General features: G+C 36.0%; 5 protein-coding genes across 6 annotated transcripts, besides 2 other annotated features; 2 read left to right on the top strand and 3 right to left on the bottom strand.

Annotated features, from left to right (window-relative positions):
- Nucleotides 1-103: part of a mobile genetic element that runs on past the window's edge.
- Nucleotides 104-1,447: 1,344 nt separating this feature from the next.
- Nucleotides 1,448-1,714, top strand: CG33272 (uncharacterized protein; the record flags this gene model as incomplete). The annotated part of the gene is made up of 1 exon (NM_206323.1): nucleotides 1,448-1,714. One exon carries the CDS (start codon nucleotides 1,448-1,450, stop codon nucleotides 1,712-1,714), a length of 267 nt encoding a protein of 88 aa, NP_996045.1.
- Nucleotides 1,715-1,789: 75 nt separating this feature from the next.
- Sgs7 (Salivary gland secretion 7) lies at nucleotides 1,790-2,176 on the bottom strand. The gene is made up of 2 exons (NM_057370.2): nucleotides 2,114-2,176; nucleotides 1,790-2,047 (listed from the first exon to the last, which is right to left on the bottom strand). Exons 1-2 carry the CDS (start codon nucleotides 2,139-2,141, stop codon nucleotides 1,851-1,853), a joined length of 225 nt encoding a protein of 74 aa, NP_476718.1. The 5' UTR covers nucleotides 2,142-2,176; the 3' UTR covers nucleotides 1,790-1,850.
- Nucleotides 2,177-2,642: 466 nt separating this feature from the next.
- Nucleotides 2,643-3,070, top strand: Sgs8 (Salivary gland secretion 8). Its single transcript, NM_057371.3, has 2 exons — nucleotides 2,643-2,709; nucleotides 2,779-3,070. Exons 1-2 carry the CDS (start codon nucleotides 2,682-2,684, stop codon nucleotides 2,976-2,978), a joined length of 228 nt encoding a protein of 75 aa, NP_476719.2. The 5' UTR covers nucleotides 2,643-2,681; the 3' UTR covers nucleotides 2,979-3,070.
- Nucleotides 3,071-3,133: 63 nt separating this feature from the next.
- Nucleotides 3,134-3,400, bottom strand: CG33500 (uncharacterized protein; the record flags this gene model as incomplete). The annotated part of the gene is made up of 1 exon (NM_206322.1): nucleotides 3,134-3,400. The coding sequence occupies one exon, from the start codon at nucleotides 3,398-3,400 to the stop codon at nucleotides 3,134-3,136; it is 267 nt and encodes an 88-aa protein (NP_996044.1).
- A 424-nt stretch (nucleotides 3,401-3,824) lies between these two features.
- Nucleotides 3,825-12,925: a mobile genetic element.
- A 56-nt stretch (nucleotides 12,926-12,981) lies between these two features.
- Nucleotides 12,982-24,487, bottom strand: chrb (charybde). 2 transcript variants are annotated; one of them, NM_140213.5, is made up of 4 exons: nucleotides 23,436-24,487; nucleotides 17,305-17,947; nucleotides 17,081-17,191; nucleotides 12,982-17,020 (listed from the first exon to the last, which is right to left on the bottom strand). In NM_140213.5, exons 1-4 carry the CDS (start codon nucleotides 23,500-23,502, stop codon nucleotides 16,942-16,944), a joined length of 900 nt encoding a protein of 299 aa, NP_648470.2. In that variant the 5' UTR covers nucleotides 23,503-24,487; the 3' UTR covers nucleotides 12,982-16,941. The 2 variants fall into 2 exon arrangements, with proteins under 2 accessions (NP_648470.2, NP_001287034.1); NM_001300105.1 differs by lacking the exon at nucleotides 23,436-24,487 and adding an exon at nucleotides 18,052-18,166.
- Between the last annotated feature and the right edge of the window lie 672 nt (nucleotides 24,488-25,159).

Genomic DNA, 25,159 nt, shown 5'->3' with positions numbered 1-25,159 from the left:
TAACGAGACTAACAGATACCCGTTACTTAGCTAGTTCAAGTGAAATGGAAAATGTATAACATTTTTCACGAATATCGGTAAAAATTGGGGGAAAGAAATTAAATTTAATGCTCTAAGGTGTGGAAGGGATAGATTTAGATAATAAAAATATGAAAAAATTATAAAACATTTTTCAAAAATGTGGGAGTGGCAAACAGAATCAGACGGACATGGCCAGATCGACTCGGCTATTGACCCTAATCAAGAATATATATGCTTTATATTCTGCCTGTTACTTCTCAGCGAAACGAGTATACCCTTTTACTCTACGAGTAACGGGTAGAAAAAGGTGTAGAGATGTTTTGCAGACAAACTGCGTTAAATTCTATAAATAATAGGTCTTTAATATAGGCTGAGTAAATATAATAATATAAATAAGGACAGTTAAATTTAGCTTAATTTAGCTTTACAAATAAGCCCCATAAAACTATTCAATTATCTTATAGTATTGCATATTCAAAAAATATATATTTTTAGGTTCGAATTAGGATAGACATTTTGGGTCTTCGTTTGCACTTTGACAGGCAATTTGACATTGATTCAACGAATTTACATACAGCCTTCTTTACTTGTTAGCCGATACACCAACCTCTAGCTAAATGTAATTCCAAACCACTCAAAGGCAATAACATTTTCTTGGTTCTTTATTGCTTCAGTATTTCACGATAAGGTTTTAATTGTTTAGTACGAAATGTATTAGACGTACTACTATATACTTATAATTAGATTTGCATTATAAACGAAAACCAAAGGTTTATAATCACAAATCATCTAGAATTATATTGACAATTGCTTTTAAAAAATCGATTGTATATCAAAATTATATTTTAATATAAATAAAAAGTAATAACAACATGTAAAGCAATATAATTGAGTGATAATTCAAAATGGCAGATTATAAAACAAAACTCACGGAAAACTTCTAAGAATGCATTGCAAGCATTTGCTACGACTTTCTCGAAATAATCCGATTCTCTTATAAGTTCAAATATGAATATAATAAAAGTAGAACAAAAAATCTAATCCGAACATAAATACTTAAGCTATTTTTTATCAATTTTATTTGTGATCTCGGCTTATTTTTCCTATCATGTTTGATTTGGTACATTGCTATGAATATCATAAACCTTTATACAGCTGTCTTAGTGTCGTCGGTAACCCAATGGATCGGCGTTTATTGATAGCAAATATTTAATATAGTTCATGAGACTTATTTTGTCTGCAGGAAGGAAATCATTGTGAGAATTATTATTTGGCAAATGTACTCGATAGCACAAAACGAGGAACTAAACAGAAGAAAATTCCACTATAAAAGACTTAATTGCAACTCCAGAAAATCAGAACACAGCATCTAGCAAATTCGATTATTTCACTGCGGACTTCTTAGTAAATTCCATCAAATTTCAAAATGAAATACCTTTTCGTGGTTGCCCTTATTGCCCTGGCCATCCAGATGGCTTCCTCTGCTAGTAACACAACAACAACTGATGCCACCACCACAACAACAACCACCACTGCAGCATCAACCACAACAACAACAACGGCCGCTTCCACTCACAAAAAGCTTTGTTGGAGGGGCAACAACTGGTGCCACACCCGCATTCCCAAGCGGAAGTGCAAGAATCCCAAGAGGTGCCACAAGACCATCGTGATTGTGACCCACAGGAAAAACTAGTTTTGTTCTTTTCTGGACGATATATACTGAAATAAATGATAAAAAAGAACTCAAACATTTTTTTTTTTTTTTTTTGAAGCAGTAATAACAATTTTATTAAGGAAGAATTTTTGTGATCTTTAAAAGTGATTGGTGTCTAAATCATCCATTGTGGTTCTCCGCAGACGCATTTCCGGATCTTCTGCTGGAGATTGCGAATATCGCTAATGAGCTGCTGACAAAGTTGGGGCTTTTCGGGACAGCCCGTGCAGGCCTTTCCACCAGGACCACACGGTTGGCACTCACAGGCACCACCCAGGGCTAGATCGGAGAATCCAATGAGCAGGATGCAAGCTGGGGATATTGAGGATGCGAGATATTGAAGTTGGTTGTGGATTAAAGATCTTATTATGTAGTTACCGATGATGGTGACTGCGATCAGTTTCATGGTTCTATCTAGATTGAGACTACTTTACCAGATGGTACCAACTCAAGGAAAGCAACACCTTTATATAGCGCAAAAAGTTAGCTGGATCAATGGAAAATTTCAGTGAGCACATCCAAAAATAAAAAGTACTGGACAAACCAATTGTATTAAAATAAATAAAACACCAAACACTTGGCTTTTTATACGGCAGGCGCTTTATTTATAGAATTAACTTTTTATAGATACTTATTAATTTAATATATTTGTTACTCAGATATAATTTAGATTTCATTTTATGAGTAATACTTTCTTTAGTAAAAAGGGCATGTAAAATGTTATATTATATTAGTATGAACGATGACACAGAAAATGGTGAGAACAAAGGGCGAAGTTTAATATCGTGTTTCTATTTGCTTAAGCACAAATGGTTATATATTTTATTTTTGGATGAATTCAATGAAATTTCCATTGATCCTATAACACATTTGTTTTGCTATAAAAGGGGTAGGGTGTTCATAAACGGTTACCATCTGGTAAAGTTAATTTGTTAAAGCAACAACCATGAAGCTGCTCGTTGTCGCCGTCATTGGTAAGTGCCAAAAAGTACTATTTTTTATGTGACCCAAATCCACTTAGCCATCCGTTCATTCTGACCCAGCGTGCATCATGCTCATCGGATTCGCCGATCCTGCCTCGGGCTGCAAGGATTGTTCATGCGTGATTTGTGGACCTGGTGGCGAGCCGTGTCCTGGGTGTTCCGCACGGGTTCCCGTCTGCAAAGATCTGATCAACATTATGGAGGGTCTTGAGCGGCAGGTGCGTCAGTGCGCCTGCGGAGAGCAGGTTTGGCTGTTCTAGAGATGTGCCCTCAACCTAATCGGCACTGACCTTTTATCTGCTGGCATTTAAAACTGCTGTCTAATAAAACTATTATCATTCCTGCACGACCCAAACTCCTTTTCTTTGTTTTTTAATTATTTATTTTCAGATGTATTGCTTAAAAAGTGTCAGAACTAGTCTTTTCTGTGTGTCACAATCACGATGGTCTTGTGGCACCTCTTTGGATTCTTGCACTTCCGCTTGGGAATGCGGGTGTGGCACCAATTGTTGCCCCTCCAACAAAGCTTTTTGTGAGTGGAAGCGGCCGTTGTTGTTGTTGTGGTTGATGCTGCAGTAGTGGTTGTTGTTGTGGTGGTGGCATCCGTGGTTGTTGTGGTACTAGCAGATGACGCAACCTGAATGGCCAGGGCAATAAGGGCAACCACGAAAAGATACTTCATTTTGAAATAAGATTAGATTTTTCGATACGACTGGAATTGAACGATCAGGTGTTGTGATTAATTAAAATCATACCCACTGCTTTTATAGCAAAACAAGCAGATTTCCGCATTCGCTTTACTATGTTTTTGCTTCCCATAACGCATAAGCACATAAAAAGCGAGTACAATAGCAAAAGCATTTAATAATCAAATGTTTGAACAGTAAGCAAAGACGGTTTTGTTGACATATTTGTAATATCAACAATTAAATGGGTTACTATTCCTAAAAAAATTCCCTAAAAAGTATGCAATAATGTTTACCCACGACGATTGTATTTCAATGTCAAAACACTGCAACAGAAATAAAAAATATTTCAAAATATTCTAGAAGCTTTTGGAAGAATATTACCCAGAAGAAAAAAACACATTAAATTTGTTCACATTTTGTTCACACATGAACACGAATATATTTAAAGACTTACAATTTTGGGCTCCGTTCATATCTTATGTAAATGAATCGAGAGCGATAAATTATATTTAGGATTTTGTTATCTAAGGCGACATGGGTGCATTGCTCAAAAACATGTAATTTAAGTGCACACTACATGAGTCAGTCACTTGAGATCGTTCCCCGCCTCCTAAAATAGTCCCTTAGTGGGAGACCACAGATAAGGTCCTCGCCGCTCAAGATAGGCAGATGTGCCCGAGCGTGGGACCTCGATAAGGCGGGGACTATTTACTTAGGCCTCTGCGTAGGCCATTTACTTTAAGATGCGATTCTCATGTCACCTATTTAAACCGAAGATATTTCCAAATAAAATCAGTTTCTTACAAAAACTCAACGAGTAAAGTCTTCTTATCTGGGATTTTACATTTGGTCAATCGAGCCTTTAATCGACTCTGCAGTTTCCCCCTACCAAAGGTAAGGAACTCAGAGAAAGGCCAGCTCCTTTAAGCATCTTACAGCTAAAGGTAGCAAAAATAAGTGACTCTTGTTTCCCCCTACCAAAGGTAAGGAACAGAGTATAAATATAAAAAGCAAAAAGATACAAAAGAATCTTTTATGTTTTAAAACAAGCACCTTATAGTCTATAGCTAAAGGTTGCTTTGTGTACCATTATAAATTGTGGTAAGGCGTGCTTGAGGCCATACATCAGCAATTGTGAAATTAAAAAGTGCATAACAAAAGTGCCTTATAAATGCTCTAATAGCATTAAATCAGCTCATAAATAGAGTGCAGTGTATATGCCATAAGAGCATAAATTAAATAAAAAGTGCCTGAAAACAGTGCCTTATAAATGCTCTAATAGCATTAAATCAGCTCATAAATAGAGTGCAGTGTATATGCCAAAAGAGCATAAATGCCGAAATAAATGGCTAAAAAACAAAAAATCTGACTGGACTACAAAAATAATAAAACGTGCCAAACAAAAAAAAAATCATCTTTAAACATCGACGGAGCCTTAAAGAAGAGAAGGAAGTCAAATTCAAAGGAGCCTCTACCAGCAGCAGAAGCAGCAACAACAGCAGCAGCAGAAGCAGCAACAGCAGTAGCAACAGCAGCAACAACAGCAGCAACAGCAGCAGCAACAACAACGACATCAGCTAAGTCAAAACAAGAATTTTCTGTTTATCCAAACACACATATATATATAAATACATATAAAATACATATACACGTACTATATATATTAAGAAATTACAAAAAATTTTCAAAATGATGTCAGAAAAGACTATTCAATTCCTTAAGAAGCAGTCCGAAATTATTTTGGAAATTAGAAAGTTGGAAGTAAAACCAACATTAACAGATGTAGAAATTCTAAAATTAAATGAGCTTCAAAAATGTTTCATTGCTAATCATAGCAATTTGTTAAAGATCGGCGTTGTCGATCATGAATATTTTAACGCGAAGCAGTATGATTTAATAATGATGGTGTTAGAAAAAATTAAAAATAAAAATGAAAAAATTAAGGGCGAGTCGGTAGAAAACACTTTCCCTAAATCAAACACTGTCCCTAAATCAAACCCTCCCCCTACATTAAACCTTGAAATGCGTGGTCACCCTGAAAAAGAGGGTATAGCACAAAACAACGCTTTAAAAGTAGAGCAGGCATTTCGTAATAATGTTGGCCAATTTCGAGTATATCTAGAAGATACGTCTAAACTAATAGACAGTAGTCCAGATTTCCTTAAAATAAGGAAAAATAAAATTGAATTTTTATGGCATAAAATAGATAACCTGATTGAACAGGTGAATAGTCATTTTGAGAGTTCGCTATTCGAAGAAGAAATTAGCGAACTTGAATTTGACAAACAAAATATTCTTACAGCCATTAATAGTCGACTCAGTGGCACAATAAATAAAGCTGAAATGTCGACGGTTGTTAAGGCGGAGGAGTTACCAACCCTGCCTAAAATACAGATTCCCACCTTCTTTGGTGATTCCAAAGAATGGGATCTTTTTAATGAACTCTTTACAGAGCTCATACATGTGAGAGAGGATCTCAGTCCTTCTCTCAAATTTAATTATCTAAAGTCAGCATTAAAAGGAGAAGCCAGAAATGTGGTTACTCATTTACTGCTCGGCTCTGGAGAAAATTATGAAGCCACTTGGGAGTTTTTGACCAAGCGATATGAGAATAAAAGAAACATATTCTCAGATCATATGAATAGGCTTATGGATATGCCAAATTTAAATTTAGAATCCAATAAGCAAATAAAGACATTTATTGACACGATTAACGAGTCAATTTATATTATAAAATTAAAGGCACAATTACCAGAAGATGTGGATGCAATTTTCGCTCACATAATTCTTCGGAAATTCAATAAAGAATCACTCAATTTATATGAAAGCCATGTTAAAAAGACAAAAGAAATACAGGCACTTTCTGATGTCATGGACTTTTTAGAGCAAAGGCTCAATTCTATATCATCATTCTCACAGGAAGTAAAACCTGTAAAGAAAATGATTAATAATAACAAGAATAAAAATTATAGTGACAATTGTGCATATTGCAAACTACCAGGGCATTATTTAATTCAATGCCATAAATTTAAAATAATGAATCCAGCAGAACGGTCTGACTGGGTAAGAAAAAATGGGATTTGCCTAAGATGTCTGAGGCATCCGTTTGGTAAAAAATGTATAAGCGAGCAGCTTTGTTCGACTTGTCGTAAACCTCACCACACGTTACTTCACTTTGCAGGTCATAATCCAGAAAAAGTGAATACGTGTAGAACAACAGGTCAAGCCTTGTTGGCCACGGCCTTGATTCAAGTAAAGTCGAGGTATGGAGGCTTTGAACAATTAAGAGCATTGATTGATAGTGGCTCTCAAAGCACAATTATTTCAGAAGAGTCTGCACAGATTCTAAAATTGAAAAAATTTCGGTCTCATACTGAAATAAGTGGAGTATCTTCCACAGGAACGTGCATCTCCAAGCACAAAGCGGTTATTTCGATAAGAAATTCTCCGAAAAATTTAGAAATTGAAGCAATTATTCTCCCAAAACTTATGAAGGCACTTCCAGTCAACACGATTAATGTTGATCAGAAAAAATGGAAGAACTTTAAATTAGCCGACCCCGATTTTAATAAACCGGGTCGCATTGATTTAATCATTGGAGCAGACGTATATACTCACATTCTGCAAAATGGAGTTATAAAAATAGACGGTCTCCTTGGGCAAAAAACTGATTTCGGGTGGATAGTTTCTGGATGTAAAAAATCCAAAGGAAAAGAAACCATTGTAGCCACAACAATAGAAATAAAAGAGTTAGATCGCTACTGGGAAGTGGAAGAAGAAGAAAAAGATGATATCGAGTCTGAAATCTGTGAAAATAAATTTATCAAAACGACAAAAAAAGATTCAGATGGGCGATACATTGTGTCAATTCCATTCAAGGAGGATGTCACCTTAGGAGATTCAAAGAAACAAGCGATAGCTCGTTACATGAATCTGGAGAAAAAACTAAAAAGAAATGAAAAACTTAAGGTTGACTACACTAAATTCATGAATGAATACATGGATTTAGGACACATGATTGAAGTGAGTGATGAAGGCAAATATTTTTTACCGCACCAGGCAGTGATTAGAGATTCAAGCCTTACGACCAAATTGAGAGTAGTTTTTGATGCTTCAGCAAAAACTACGAATAACAAAAGTTTGAACGACATAATGTGGGTTGGGCCACGAGTTCAAAAAGATATTTTTGACATTATTATTAAATGGAGAAAATGGGAATTTGTTGTTTCGGCAGACATTGAAAAGATGTACCGACAAATTAAAATAGATAATAATGATCAAAAATATCAATATATTTTATGGAGAAATTCTCCAAAAGAAAAAATTAAAACATATAAATTAACCACAGTCACTTACGGAACTGCATCTGCACCATATTTGGCTACCAGGGTTCTGGTAGATATTGCAGATAAATGTAAAAACCAAGTTATTAGTGCAATAATTAGGAATGATTTCTATATGGATGACCTAATGACTGGAGCTGATTCGGTAGAAGAAGCTAATAAATTAATAACATTAATTCCCCATGAATTGCAGAAAGTTGGATTCAACTTAAGGAAATGGATTTCCAACAATTCCAAAATATTAACCACTGTGGAGGACACAGGGGACAATAAGGTTCTCAATATTATCGAAAATGAATGTGTTAAAACTTTAGGACTAAAATGGGAACCTCAAAAGGATTTATTTAAGTTCAGCGTAAATTGTAATGATGAATCAAAAAATATAAATAAGCGCGTTGTGTTATCAACGCTAGCAAAAATATTTGATCCGTTAGGATGGTTGGCACCAGTCACGGTTTCAGGAAAACTTTTTATTCAAAAACTTTGGATAAATAAAAGTGAATGGGATCAGGAATTATCCATAGAAGATAAAAATTATTGGGAAAAATATAAAGAAAATTTATTATTGTTAGAGAATATTCGAATCCCAAGGTGGATTAATTCAAACAGTTCTTCAGTCATTCAGATTCACGGATTTGCGGACGCCTCCGAAAAAGCATATGCTGCAGTAGTCTATGCTAAAGTAGGACCTCATGTTAATATAATAGCTAGCAAAAGTAGAGTCAACCCTATAAAAAATAGGAAGACAATTCCCAAACTCGAGCTGTGTGCAGCTCACCTGCTTAGTGAATTAATCCAAAGACTAAAAGGATCAATTGACAATATAATGGAGATCTATGCTTGGAGTGATTCCACGATTACCTTAGCATGGATTAACAGTGGTCAAAGTAAGATCAAATTTATAAAAAGAAGAACGGATGACATTCGGAAATTAAAAAATACTGAATGGAATCATGTTAAGTCAGAGGATAATCCAGCAGATTTAGCATCCAGGGGAGTGGATTCTAACCAGTTGATCAACTGTGATTTTTGGTGGAAAGGTCCGAAATGGCTAGCAGACCCAAAAGAACTTTGGCCTCGGCAGCAGTCTGTAGAAGAACCTGTCTTAATAAATACGGTATTAAATGACAAAATAGATGATCCTATTTACGAATTAATAGAAAGGTATTCCAGTATAGAAAAACTTATACGTATAATAGCATACATAAATAGATTCGTGCAGATGAAAACAAGAAATAAAGCCTATTCATCAATTATTTCAGTAAAGGAGATAAGAATAGCGGAAACAGTTGTTATTAAGAAACAACAAGAATACCAGTTTAGGCAAGAGATAAAGTGCCTTAAAATCAAAAAGGAAATCAAGACAAATAATAAAATATTGTCATTGAATCCATTTTTGGACAAGGATGGGGTTCTAAGAGTTGGAGGAAGATTGCAAAATTCCAATGCAGAATTTAATGTTAAACATCCAATCATTTTAGAAAAATGCCACCTAACAAGCTTATTAATAAAAAATGCTCATAAGGAAACATTGCATGGAGGGATAAACCTAATGCGAAACTATATCCAAAGAAAGTATTGGATTTTCGGGTTGAAAAATTCGTTGAAAAAGTATTTAAGAGAATGTGTAACGTGTGCAAGGTATAAACAAAATACAGCTCAGCAAATAATGGGTAACTTGCCAAAATATAGAGTGACGATGACATTCCCGTTTCTTAATACTGGAATAGATTACGCAGGTCCTTATTATGTTAAATGTTCAAAAAATCGTGGCCAAAAAACATTTAAAGGATACGTTGCTGTATTCGTTTGCATGGCCACCAAAGCCATACACTTAGAAATGGTAAGCGATCTAACTTCAGACGCATTTTTAGCAGCACTCAGAAGATTTATTGCTAGACGGGGAAAATGTTCCAATATCTATTCAGACAACGGAACAAATTTTGTAGGAGCTGCAAGAAAATTAGATCAAGAGTTATTTAATGCAATACAAGAAAATATAACGATTGCAGCGCAGCTTGAAAAGGACAGGATTGATTGGCATTTTATTCCCCCGGCAGGACCTCACTTCAGAGGTATTTGGGAAGCTGGAGTTAAGTCAATGAAATACCATTTAAAGCGTATAATCGGCGACACTATTTTGACTTACGAAGAAATGTCAACTCTTTTATGTCAAATAGAAGCATGCTTAAATTCAAGGCCATTATACACTATAGTTAGTGAGAAGGACCAACAAGAAGTTTTAACACCAGGTCATTTTTTAATTGGAAGACCACCTTTAGAAATAGTCGAACCAATGGAAGATGAAAAAATCGGAAATTTGGATAGGTGGAGACTTATCCAAAAAATGAAGAAAGATTTCTGGGTTAAGTGGAAAAGTGAATATTTGCATACGCTCCAGCAAAGGAATAAATGGAAAAAGGAAATTCCTAATATAGAAGAAGGGCAAATAGTTTTATTAAAGGATGAGAATTGTCATCCTGCAAGATGGCCTTTAGGAAAGGTGGAAAAGGTGCATAAGGGGAATGATGATAAGGTCCGAGTGGCTAAAGTAAAGATGCAGGAAGGATATATCACTAGACCCATTACTAAAATTTGTCCCTTGGAAGGAATAAAGTCTGTTGACAAAAATGAGGCTGACCAAGAGCCAAAAAGACGAACTAGAGCGACATCGGGAATGTCCAAGATCGGAATCATTATGGCAATGTTGTTGTTTGTGTTAAGTTGTCAAGTTTCTAGCGCATTACCTAAAGATATAGCACCAAGATATTCTATAGACAAAATAAATAAAACCTCAGCAATATATCTAGACCCGCTAGGAGATGTTGAGATTGTGAGTACTTCTTGGAATTTGGTTATCTATTATAAAATGGATCCATATTTTAAAATGTTAACAAAGGGTAATGCGCTTATACAAAGTATGAGGAAAGTTTGCGAAAGACTTCATAGCTTTGAAGAGCAATGTAGTCTAGTCTTAGATAATATGCAAAGTCAGTTATCGGAACTTGAAGAAAACAATAAATTGTTTATGATACAGTCTAGATCTAGAAGCAAGCGTGCTCCTTTCGAATTTATGGGTTCCTTGTATCATATTTTATTTGGTATAATGGATGAAGATGATAGAGAGCAATTAGAAGAAAATATGAAGAATTTGTTAGATAACCAGAACAACCTTGATAAACTAATTCAAAAACAAACATCTGTGGTTGATTCAACTTCTAATCTATTAAAGAGAACAACAGAAGATGTTAACTCCAATTTTAGAAGTATGCAAATAAGAATTGAGAACATGACAGAAGTTCTTAAAGAAAATTATTATGTTTATAAGGAATCAATAAAATTCTTTATGATTACGAAACAGCTACACTCATTGATTGAAGAAGGCGAAAAAATTCAAGCAGGCATTATAAGCCTGTTGATTGATATTAATCACGGTAGGCTAAATACAAATATTCTCAGGCCAAATCAGCTTAAAAAAGAAATTGCCAAAATTCAGCAGAGTCTTTCGGAGAACCTAGTAATTCCAGGAAAACGGTCAGGTACGGAACTTAAGGAGGTGTATACACTGTTAACAGCCAGGGGTTTATTCATCGACGATAAATTGATCATTAGTGCAAAAGTGCCTCTGTTTAGCAGGCATCCATCCAAATTGTTCAGGCTTATTCCGGTGCCAATTCGAAATGAAGATCGGATAATAATGGTGCATACAACGTCCGAATATTTAATTTATAATTTTGAGATAGATTCCTATCACATAATGACGGAAGCCACATTAAATCAATGTCAGAAATGGCAACTAAATAAGAGAATATGCAAAGGAAGTTGGCCCTGGAATTCAGCGAATGATAATGCATGTGAGATTCAGCCTCTAAAGCCAGATAAAGCGGCGAACTGCATCTATAAAACAGTAGTCGACTCTAAAAGTTACTGGGTAGAGTTAGAAAAGAAAAGTAGTTGGTTGTTTAAGGTTCCTGCGAATTCAAAAGTCCGTCTGCAATGTACTGGCTCTCAAATTGAATTGTTTGATTTGCCTCAGCAAGGAGTTTTAAGCATTGCGCCATATTGTACGGCAAGAACCGACGATAAAATTCTAGTTGCCCACCATAACATTCAGTCCGAAAGTGAAGAATTATTATCAACACCTTATATAGGAGAAGTTAGTGAAGCGCCGAAGATTATTTGGGATCCGCTGAAACTATCAATATTAAATCATACTGAGGAATTTGAACGATTGAATAATGAAATTAAATTTATGAAAGAGAACCATCAAAAATTGAAAGATTTACATTTCCATCATATTTCCGGACATGCTGGATTAATTATTGCTTTAATACTAATGATAGTATTAATAATATATTTCATACGGAAATGTGCTGTGCAACAAAGAATGCAAGCAATAACCTTTGCAGGTCCGTTGCCAGTACTATAAATATCAATAGTAAATAAACAATAAAATAATATAACAAATAAAAATATACAGTCCACTATATCGTTGTTTAATAGAAAATGTACTTCTACATAGAAAAAGCAAAATGTTTAAAATAAGTTAATTGAGTACAAATTGTTGAATTAAAAATAATATAAACCATAATTGTAATCCAATAAAATTAAAAGCCAGAAAAACTAGGCCCATTGAAATCTTAGTTGCAAAATAAATGAACATATATCAAATAAATACAGTCCACTACTGTTATAAATGCAACTAATATACTAATGTACATCTCAGCTTGCTGGCCCTTTGGCAGAATGTTCACACATGAACACGAATATATTTAAAGACTTACAATTTTGGGCTCCGTTCATATCTTATGTAAATGAATCGAGAGCGATAAATTATATTTAGGATTTTGTTATCTAAGGCGACATGGGTGCATTGCTCAAAAACATGTAATTTAAGTGCACACTACATGAGTCAGTCACTTGAGATCGTTCCCCGCCTCCTAAAATAGTCCCTTAGTGGGAGACCACAGATAAGGTCCTCGCCGCTCAAGATAGGCAGATGTGCCCGAGCGTGGGACCTCGATAAGGCGGGGACTATTTACTTAGGCCTCTGCGTAGGCCATTTACTTTAAGATGCGATTCTCATGTCACCTATTTAAACCGAAGATATTTCCAAATAAAATCAGTTTCTTACAAAAACTCAACGAGTAAAGTCTTCTTATTTGGGATTTTACACATTTAAAAAATTTATTGTTTTTTTTGTATTTTTTTTATTTTTTAATCAACTTTTACACAGAGAAAAAAATTAAATTGCAATTTTTGCATTTGTTTTTTGTTGTTGTTTAATTTGATTAATTAAAATTTGTTAAATTGCTAGAATTTGTTAAGCGCTACTAAAATTTAAATTTGTTTTATTTTCATTTGTTTCATTACATACACTCATAATCATATAGGTAGTATATGGGTATACATATATAATATATATCTTATTTTCCCTTCTCATTCTTTCGTTTCAGATCTCGCTTTAGACTTGTTTATTCGTTATGGACCTATTGCCACATATGCATTTAATGGAAATTGTCATAAACATTTCTTCGTCTCATAACTCCTATCAACGGTATTTAGAACAATTTCTCATTCCCTTGAATATTATTTCGTTAAGTTGTAAATCAAACACAAGGCGCAGATTTAAACTGGACAAAATTCGGGAGGGATACTAAGAAGGGGCTCTAAGAGTCCTCATAACTGATACTGATTGAGCGTAGGCGCCAATGAAAGCTGATTCTGAAACTGGAACTTAAGAACGTGAAAATGATAATGAAATCTGGCTCAGATTGCATATGGTGGGATAATCGTTTGAATTGAACTTCCTTTCGATAATCGAAGATGCTGCCATACTGATTTCGGTCGCAATTGGAATGCAGTTTTAATTTCTTTTTTTTTTTTTTTTTTTGTTTTCAATTTGGGTTCGGGTGCTGTCTAGTATTGTTGGTTAGAGTTATTTGCTTTCGATTTCATTTGAGGCGATCGTTTTTTAATTGATTTGTAATTTGATTCTTGAATGCATTAATTGGTTCCCTTAAACAACACACACACATACATTGAAAATATACAATTAGTACTGCCGTTGTAGTAGTAGTAGTAGTCGTAATATTTGCCTTAGTCGATAACTTTGTTGTCTGTAATAGAATGTGTAAAAATTCTACAATATATATAGATATATCCATCTATTTTACATTCATATATAGAACTTTTCGCATAACCCTTGCATAAAATACATATTCATATCCGCTTGCCTAAGGGCTTGATACTTGTCACGATTTTGTTTTCGCTTTTGTTTTTGGTTTATCATTATTGTTTACAAAATACTTTGAGGAGCACTGGACAGATCTAAGATTCATTTCTTCTTTGTATCTCTATACAGTTTACACTTATCCATGGAAAACGTAACAGAAAAGTCCTCCGAAAACTGGAGATAGTTTCACTTCACTACTTCAAAATACAATATATTCGATATTCGATTTGAAAAAAAATAAAAAGCTCAAGAAAACCACACAGAAAGCGTTGCGAATTCTACAATCTTACAAAGCTGGCAACATTGTGAAGAAAAACTGTAAACAATTATTTTGGAAAAATGTTCGGCAAATGATCTTGAAAATTCTACAAATCAAATTCGTCTACAACTACTTGATTAATAATTTCATAAATTGAACAAAAGTAAATGATTTCAATATTTCGTTCATGCTTTCGGCAAATTTAATTGTATTTAATATTACTTTGTTTATTATTAAATAGATCACATTCATGGTTCTATTTCTTCACTTGCTTTGTTTATGTTCACATTTAGTTAGTTAATAAGGTATATTTAGAGATTTTGTTTTCTTCATCCATTTATTGCTGCTACGGTGGCCCTATTTACATACACTATATATCTATATAATTATATGCATATAGCATATGCTCATGTGTGTGAGTGTGTTTAGTGATCGAATGGAGATGGAAACGTCGATACTTGAGTTTAAGATGGCTAAAACATTTATTATTCGTTAGAGGGCTCTTTACTCTTGGCATTTACACCTGGGTTAACCTAAATAAGTTTAAAGCAAGTTTTAAATATCTAAATTGTATCTTCTCTTGTGTAATTTTCCTTCCGCTCTATCATTTATCATATAATGAGTTCTTCATCTTATTAGTCGAGATCTTTGTGGGATTGATTATTGATGGAAAAAGTATTTGTTAGTTAAAATTATATTATTGCAAATGTTTTTTTGTATTTCTTGGTTTTTTTTTAAATAAATTCTTGTTAGCCACTGCGTGTGTGTGTGTGTGTAGGTTATGCACGAATAAAATCTACAATTAACATTTCGAATACTTGGGATCGGTTGTATTTTTTTTTTTGTGGCTTATGTGAGAGCTTTTAGAGATCTGTTATTTTCAACAGATTTAATTAATTTTGCTTTGCTTTACAATTTCACTTCTTGGTTTTGTTATTCTACGCTAAAAAATATTTTAAAATTTATTAACACAGATGACTTTATATTTTCCGAAAGTTTTTGCTCCTGCCTCTTCACAATAGTTACCCATTTTTTTTAATCATTTTTTTCGCGTCCTCTTTTTATAAATAATTTTACTGCTTAGATCATTCATTAATCAAAACAATTTCTTTGCCAACTAACTAGCCAAAATGTATTCATTTGTGTATATAAGTTAAATATTTTTACCGCTTTCTATCGATAATCATCGACTTTCTCATCAAATTTGTTTGTCATATCGTGTTTTTATTGTTGGTTGGTTGGTTGTTTGTTTGCATTTGTTTGTTGTTAACTAATCTACAGATAAACACACAGCTACGCACATCGAATGAAATCGGCTGGATTTTAGTTTAGTTTCGCTTGTTGTTGTTTTCGTTTTGCTTGTTTAATATTAAAATCTTACATTAGAAACACATCAAATATTAGAAATATTTTTCATATATATCTATATATGTATATATTGTATTCAGCCACTCGGCTACAATTTCTCCGCAAAGTTTGGAACTCTGCACAAAAACAAGAAATTAATTATAATCAATTAAAATAATAATACAGAGCTTAATCATAAATAGGTGGAAATATTTTGAGAATTGTTTGAATCTATTTTAATAGCAATAATTTTGTGTTTTCTGTAAGATTACTGGGCACCGACTTGACAAATGTCGGAATTAAAAACAAAATTTCGAAATAATTTCCATGGTATTCAAATTTTCTGCAATTGATTTCTTTATGTATGTGAGTGTATTCGTGAGTGTGTATGCGTTTATCAATATTCATAATTATTATATAATATCACATCAACTTTGTTTTTATATTTGTTATTATTAACTTTCCTCTTTCTGCCTCGATTGATCGATTCCGATTCTTATTGTTTGCTCTCATATATATAGAAAATTTGTTGGATTTCTGTTTCTCAAATACACGGTATATAGATGTATGTATGTTTGCATGCATTTAGAAGTAATAGCCTAATTGAATCGTGACAAACGACATGTGCCATATATTATGCACTGAAGTTATACATAATATATTAGCTACATTTGATTCCTGGATTATGTTGATGATACAAGGTGATGGTGTACACACATCCATACATACAAATTGGGATAATACTCTATACTTCCATCCGGGGGTTTTGACTTTTGTATTCAATTTAAAACGGATCACCGACAACCGTTCACTGAGTGAAGTTTTCTTCTGCTTGTCTGTCTGCCTTAACGTTTTACAATATTTTGAATATTCCTTATGGTTTTTTGTGTTCTCCTCACTCTATCCTCGTTTTCAATACTTCTTTTTTTGCGATTTTTTTTCGTTTTTCAAAAAGTACCTTTTTTGTTTAAGCCAAAAAGTCAGTCCAATAAGAGTTTTGAGTTGCCTGCAACTGCAGTTGATTTGTTTTTGTTTTCGTTTTGGTTTTTTTGGTTTTGTTTTAGAGCTTAGGTTCCAAAATAATTGTTTTTGCTTTAGCGTTGAGTTGATTTGTTATTTGCAGGAGTAAGTTGATAGTTTGTGGTCCAAAAGTTTGCCTCTAGGGTTAAACATCATCTCTCTATATTCCATAATGAAGATCATGAATCTTGGCTATTGCGACGAAGGAGGCACAACCAATAGATGTTCGTATTGCGATTGCTGCTGTTACTGTTGTTGTTCGGAGGGATTGAGTTCTGAGCAGCCCAGCGATTCTGGTTCGCACTCCATGCCGCTCCTCCGTCGAGCGACTCACTCGGATGAGTAGAGCTTTTTCTTGGTCAGCGTGAAGTCGGGACTGATGTTGATGGTATTGCTACGAGTAAGGTTTCTGCCGGAGATTTTAAATTTAGTAATGCTGTTTTACAGAACTTTAGTGGCACACACTCACTTTATAAACTGCGGCACCAAGGAGCTCCAGCCGCTCTTGTCCTGCCTCAATGTCAAGTACAGCTCGAAGATGGACACCGTGTCCGGATCCACTTTAAAGTATGCAATGCGCCTGTAAGCAAAAGACAATAAATACACTTTAATAAAAAGGTTCCCATACGTGAATTGGTTAACAAGCAATAAGTTAGAATAAGTTGTCATTCTACACTCATCACCACCACTCACTTGACTTTGTTGGGCTCGCTCTCGAACTCAATGAAGAGCGTGCAGGCCCGCTCGCCGCATGGTTCCCGCTCCGACATCCGGATGATCTCGGCGGCGATGCGCTGCGTGAGGTCGTTGGGCAGCGTGACCTCGGTACAGGCCAGGTGGCGACGCTTGGCATCCCGTAGCTGAGCCTGCAGTTGCTGCGACAGTTCCCGCACTGCGCTGGCGCTCACATCGTCCAAGTTGTCGGCGGCCCCAAACCGAGCGCAGGCGGTCGACTGCAGCGGCGATGCGGGCAGTGGGTGGTGCTGCTGGGCGGTGCTGGACAGCACGTTGGTCATGTAGGCGTGATGATAGGCGGCTGCACTGCCACCGCTAAGGGGCGCCTCAAAACTGGCCGCGGCCACCGGCGACGTGGCCTGTTTGGGAGTGGTCATACCGACGGATCCTCCGCCCGCCAACGGACCACCGCCCCCTGCCGATGGAGGCGTGGCCGATGGGCGGGTGTTGAGCGCCTGGTGCTGTCGCATGTGGAGCACAGAGGCTGGATGGCCATCTACCACGTCGACGTCCAGAATGCCCTCGCCGGCGGCTGTGTTCCCGTTCACGCCTGCGGTCAGCTCCTCCTCCTCCTCCAGCGGCGCCGTAGAAGCTTGCCAGTCTAAAAAAAGAAATTGAAAAGTGTTAGCTTACATTCAAGTGGAACATTTATGTATATTAATTTAATTACTTTAATAAATACATTATTTCTTGATATTCAAGTACCTAAGATTGCGAATCACCAGAATTCGTACAGTAAATGTTTGATTCGGATAAGCAAAAGAAAGCAAACAAAAAAACTTATAAAATTAGCACTGATGCAAATTCGTTTCCATCACTGTATGTGGAAACCGGCTGGGAAAGTTCGAGTTACGGAAGTTCAACTGTAGTTTGGATGGCCCATCGACCGGCAAAAGAGTTCCATGTGGGAATGGAAGCGAAAAAAAATCAGCTGATGTCTGCAAATCGGGATCCACACTTACGTTCCACGCATGGGGGAACCGGAAAGAGTGATGTGCGCAGACTCCGCTTCCAGAGAGCGGCGGAGGGTCGTGGCGGGGTCGGGGGAAATCACCTGGCAACAACAGCTGGAAAATCAGCCGTTTCCCATTTCCAGCTGACGCTCACTCTCTCTGTCTTTCTCTCTGTTCCTGCCTCTCTCTTTCTGTGTCCCAAGTCAGCAGTTCATTTCCCCCTCAGTTCACCCGTCAAACAGCTACCGCTCTGCGCTATTGGCTTTTATATCTTTTGCTGTTACTTTATTACCCGACAGAACGGACGATAAAAAGCGGAGCTAAACTCCTCTCAAAAACTCAACTCTACCGAGCTGGGAATTAAATGGTACTGTGGGGCAAATTGTGTGAGACATATTTTTAATATAAATGAAATTGTACATTTCTAAGCAATAAATTATTTAATATGTACAAACATGTAAAATAAGTAGGCAATTCATTTTACTGCTTTGAGGATTTACATGCACAGGCAAGTGTGCTCTGTTCATACGTTGTACGTTTCATATAGAAAGTCAATATTACTAAGAAAATCAGTGGAAGATGTAATGATTTTTTATATAATCTACAAAAAGTTAATTAGTTTCTATTCTTTCTAATAAAACATTCTTTAAATAACCCAATTTATTTCGATCACATCTTGAATATTTGATTTCCTTCGAGGAGATCTTTTGCCTAGCAACAACTTCCTACTCATTTCGTGAAACTTTGTGCGCATAATGTGCGAGAGGCAGTGCAGCGAGTACAAATTAACTACTTGGCTTGTCTCGACAGCGTCTTGTAATTAGCGCGAAAACTCTTGAAAGGGGGTATCCCTCCCCCTCTCCCACACCATCATACACCCTATTCAACCATGTCTCCCATGCCACCCACTGTATAATCATTGCAACGTCGCTGAATGGACAATTTGCTCTCGTTAGCTTTGCATGTCTCTCTCTGTCTCCCCTTCTCTTGCTGTTTTGTTACCCCTTGAATCTTCTTGTGTTTTCCATCTCGCTCTGGCTCCCTGGCACACCCGCGTAATTAAGAAATTAACGGCACATGTTTGCGGCTCTGCATGTGTCCACATATGTGTGTCTCCCTTTTCTCAATATCCCCATCTCGCTTCCACTGCGTATGTGTTATTGGATTTTGTCAAGTGCCGTTGTCTCCACAAAAGGGTTTGTGCAAAGTCAAAAAAGCGAAAGCCAAAAAGAACCCAATGAATAATAATAAAAAACAGACAACGACCACACACTTTATTACAAGGCACACAAACAACTGCGAGCGCTGTATTTATGGATGCATGGATACACTTTTGCCACAGCGGCGAGCAAATTAGTAGCTGTAAAAACTCGACTCATTAATGAATAAAATCTTGTTATCTTAACGAACCAATAAAAACAGTTCTATAAATCGCACCAATGTTTCCACATACATATGTATGTAAATACATGTATGTATGTATGTACAGGTAAGTTTACCATTAGGTATTTAAACATAATAATTTGTTTTAAATCATACGAACTACATTTATGAACATATGCATGTACTTACATATGTTTATATGTAAATGCATACATATGTAAATATGTACAAAAGAGAGTGCAAATTGTTTTTGTAACCGCCGCCGTATGTATGTACATAAATTGTATGTAAATTGAACCTATACATTCTGAATATTCTGAACATTCATACAAATGTAGAAGTATGCATCTTGTGGGTGGTGTATTTGCATTTGTATGCATATTTGCATTCGGACGAGAGATGGGCATATTGATGAACAGACATCCCCCTGCTCACACTTTCTGCTACCCGCAACCTTCATCATTGTATGCATGTACATACATACATATGTATGTATGTATCTCTGTCTTACTTGCCGCAGCAATCTGAAGCCTTTGCGGTTGTGTATTTGGTGCATTCGGAATCAACAACGAACACAAGAATGTATAACAATACCTGCGGAAAGAAGAAGCAGCAACGCAGCATCACCCCCATACAAGTTAACGGTACACCGCAAACATGACCGTTCATATTCTCTTGTTTCCCAGTTGCTGCTCAGCTGGGGCGAGTGAATGAGACGCACAAAGCTGGCGAAGTAGTAGTGGGAAAGGGAAAGGGTGGGTGTGGGTGAATTTCGGGCTTATTACTTGGCTCTCTTAATGCGTGACGTCGCTTGGCCTTGAGATTCAATTTTCGTGCACTTCGGTATGGCAATCATGTTCCTACAGTGCGCACTGCCTAGCAGGAATCAATATTCTTTTAAATTCAAGTCTTGAAACACCTTATATTGTTAAGAAAAACAAAAAATGTTAACAGCTTTTAAAACAATGTAGAGTTAAGCATGTTCATTGTTACACAGAAAAGTGATTACTGTAGCTCATATTTACTGTAAACCATGAGAATTGATAATTCTGACGCTTTTATCTTTAGATCTTTCACTTAATTACCGAAGTAAACCGCCTGTACTCTTATCAATGTTGATTGTTCAGTTCCATTCTATTTTGGATCTTCAATAAAACGTCGCTAATCGAGTTAAATTGGTTGTAAGACAGTCCATGAACCGAGTTTCATACATATGTATGTATGTATGTATGTATTTATTTATGTATGATTGTTGCTATCTCCATATGTACATGTGGTTGTTAGTTTTTTTTTGAATCAATAAGCAGGTTATAAATAATTCATTGCGACCAATTTTGGAAGTCATTCGCATTTGGCCCCTAACGGAAATCTTTAGAAATTGCTTCGAATATAAAATCGACGAACCCACGCATGGGGTTAATAAATATTATATCAACTTCTTGACAACCCCTTCTTGCAACGCCCAACAGGAAAATCATTTTAAAAGGAATTATGGCTATACGGAACGATTGACATAATATAAACGTGTTATTATTATCACCAAAACTCATATTATCTTGATTCTCAACTTTGTTAAGAGGCACAATATTTCAGCCTTTTTACTTGAAATGGTAGCATATTTAAGGGCTTATTAAAAAAAAGTAACCTCTCAAAAGTTTTTTCTTGGAAAATAACTATGTACACATGTAAGTATGGAAGTTGATGTAGCTGATTTGAGAACCATTAGATGTAAAAGATACGATAACAAAACGTGAACAAATTTGTTATCATTTGATGTATTTATGTACATATGTGTTTTATTCAGTAATTGTAAAAAAAAGTGCCTTGTAGACAACTGATATTATTTTTAACACAGCAGTAAATATTCTTGATGGAAAATGAATAATGGCCATGTGAGTGTTGGTGAGGCTGGCTGGTCGTATGTCCTTCGAAAATAAAATTGCATGCGCTCAGTCAGTCATGAAATTAAATTGACTGCAAATACATACGTTGCCAGGGGCGTGGAAGGGGTGTGGAGCAGGGGCGGAGGTTTGGTGGGGTCTGCAGAGCTTTTTCAGCGCGATGCAAGCAGAACAACACGGTGGAAATGTAACCAATACGGACCCCTCAGCTTTTTTCACGCCAAATCTGTCCATTCCAGGCCATTAAGTCTTTTGATTGGAAAAAGTGTTTCGTATTTTAGCTATTTTTAATAAAAAAAAAAAAAAAAAACGTAGCACTAAAACATGTAGTGATCTGATAAAAGCTGACTGAGCAACAATTTTCTTAGTCAATGAATATTTATTGTTTAGAAACTACGTTAATTCAGATGGAATACCCCTTTAACTACACATTTATGGTAAATAACTACTTTGAAAAACTTGTTCTCAACAAACTTTTTGATTTCCATTAAGATGCACAATTAAATTTTCATTCACGCTAAAGTAGGCAACAGTGCGGCTAACGGTATATCTGCGACAGTATGTATGCGAGGCGACATGTTGTTGCATGTCGCTACCACCGCCGCTTGTTGTGTTCGCCTCCGGGTGATTTTACATATTTCGCTGTTTTTTTTTTTGGCTTACGTGCTACGTGGCTATATGGCCGTATGCACATGGAATCCCATCCTGCTGCCCAGACGGAGGTCCCCCGTCTAATTTGCCCAACTCAACTGCTTCTTGGTGCCGCCGCGGTGCAAAGTTTAAAGTGACAGGATTAACAGGATGTTGCATAATCCGCCCGCCAGACACATGAACAGGATACGCTGGCCTGGCTTCGGACAGGAACAGAGTGCACAATGCATAATGCGAACTTTACATATTTGCAACCCCCGAATGTGGCACCATAATCAGGATGCAAAAATGCAGGCAATTTTCGGGGCAGAATATGTTGTACTCATTTTATCAGTCGGTGCTAGTGATTAAAATCAAAACTCACTCAAAAACACGCGAAGCACTTTGAAATGCATAGAAAACTGTATAGAAATTTTCCATTGGTTGGGCAAAACTTGAATAAATGAATTTTATAATCCCTGGAAAATTTGCTAAAGACATCAAATGAAATGTTACCGTACGCTATAAAATTAATTGAATCAAAAAAGAAGAGCGAACAAAATAATGGGCCATAAACATGAAATATAAAAATGTTCGTGGCACATTAAAATATCCGAAATGTGCCTTAATTGAGAATTCTTGCAAGAAACGACCCGAGTAGATTTGTAAGTTCACAAGGTGAACAGCGACCTTAAATTTAGTTTTAATGTATGGCAGGGCTCTAAAATTAATCAGGCGGAATAACAACGAAATGTAGGTACATATTTAAATCATTTGGGTTTTTACGGTTGTGCTGCACTTCATATTTATATTTCTCAATCAAAAACGTTCTTTTATTTGGCAATTTTTGGGCAAACACAAACTGAATTTTTTCTTTAAACAATTTGGGTACTTTTCTTTATGTGGATTCTGTTAATAAACACTTAAACAGCACACTGTTTATAATATTGCAATAATTTTATATTCTTCAGAAATTTTCCTGTAAATTTTCAGCATGTAGCTAAAAGTAGCTAAACATTGAACTCGTTGCTTGAAAACTTTAGTAAATCAACATTAGAAACGAACTTTTTTAGCTCACACAAAAAGTTGTAAAACCACGATTTTTGTTATATTTTCTTATTAAAACCAGAAGAAAGACAAATATCAGAAAAGTTCAAGTTTGCTTTTCTCTTCAAATCTTGTTCTATTTAAAAATCTAGATTATTTTGCTATGTGAACTTACCTTTAATTTTATTAACACCGAATTTTCCCTGAATGTGATTTTGTACTGAGAGCACTTCCATCTTCATAGAGCCGCCGTTGCAACTGCTATTTTGTGTGTTTTCAGCCGATTGTTGGATTTATAATGAAAGTCTGCCGCCTGCTGCTGCCACCGAATGCGAATGCGATTATATAGGCTATAGGCGTTTGATCTCGACCGACTTTCGATGCGTTTAATATATTGCGTGGGTGTGAATAGTTGTAGTTTAACGTACGTATAGAAATGCACTTTAATCACAAGAATTTGATTTTACTTCGCGTGTGGTTAGGTGTTTTATTGTGTGTTTACTTTGTTGTGTGTGTGTATGTGGTGGAGAGTTCGATTTTCCAGCGACAGCGTTTTAACAAACAATTGGAAAAGTATCAACAACTAAATTTGTTATTCTAGTTAAACATTTCAATTCAATACATTCTAAAAAATCAACGCAAATTGCCGCCCCGTTCAGCTCTCTCTCGCTATTTTCTTCCTCTGGGCTTTCGCTTCCCCTTTTTGTCTCGCTCTGTCTGGTTTCCTTTTTAAATTTAAGCACAGCACATGGTTTTGATTTAATTCATGACGTTCTTGTTGTTTGGACAGAGATTTTAATTTCGTATTTATCTTTGCTTTGCTTTCCTACATATGGCGGAGTTTCAAGTGCTGATGGCTGCGTTTCGTTTGTAGAAGTATTCTTTTCTGGTTTTCCGATTTTCTGGCTCTAATTCTTCTCGTTCTGCCCCTTATGTGCCGATGTGCTATGTTTGGCGGCCGCGTTTCGACTGCGGTTTTTTTCAGAAGTTCGTGTGAAGCGTACTACAAAATTTTCACTCAGCGCTCGCTCAGCTGTTTCTGTTTCTGTCTCTGTGTTGGTGCGAGCGAGAGAGCTTGGAAATAGCTGAATCAGAAGAAGAAGAGGAGGACGATGAAAAACTGGAACTGCGGCAACGGCAACAACTTCGATAACGGGACACGCTGGAGAGCTGAGCTGAGCGGAGCGGAGCAGTTTTCCAAACAGTTTTCCAAAGCTACTATCCGGCCGGCTCGCGTGCTGCTGCTTTTATACCAATTTTCCACGCCGGCTGCGCTGCCGGCGTCGCAGCTTTTCATTTTCCTTTTCCTTGGCCGTGAACTCTCTCTTGAGCGACTTGGCACTCTTTTGCAACCGGTGATCAGCTGTTCTTAAAGACACTTAAGAGCAGTTGAGCGGCTCGCTCTCTTGAGTGTTTTAGTTTTGAGAGTTGAGCAAAACTGTCGGTCTCTTTGAGTGCATTGTTTTCAAAAATAATTGGTAAAGTCTATAATCCCAATTGTTAATTCTCTTTGCTTCTATCTATGGATATCATTTGCACGTAATATAAAGTTTGTTGTTTAATAACTTGTATGTTATCTTGAAGCTATTTTTAACAAAAAATGTTTTTTTTTTATGGAAAAATATAATTTCAGTTATTCTTTTAACCTAAAATGAAATTTTCTTAATCTTAAATGTGTTTTTTATTGTTAGAATTAAAAAGGTAGAATATCAAGAGAACGAATATGAAATCGAAATTATAAAAAAAAAAACATTGGGTTTCTGCTTAAGAACCCAAATATCTAAATATTAGCATAGCGTTCTGTAAAGAAAATCGCAAATTGCGAGAGAAAAAACCTGGAGGCGGTTTTCTGTAATTTGGCATTTTAGTTTGTTCCTTTCTTTTTCATTTGAATCTCGT

This window comes from Drosophila melanogaster, chromosome 3L, assembly GCF_000001215.4.
Source record: "Drosophila melanogaster chromosome 3L".
NCBI classification, from domain to species: domain Eukaryota; kingdom Metazoa; phylum Arthropoda; class Insecta; order Diptera; family Drosophilidae; genus Drosophila; species Drosophila melanogaster.
The sequence above is the reverse complement of the archived record's forward strand: the minus strand, read 5'-3'. Positions and strand labels throughout refer to the sequence as shown.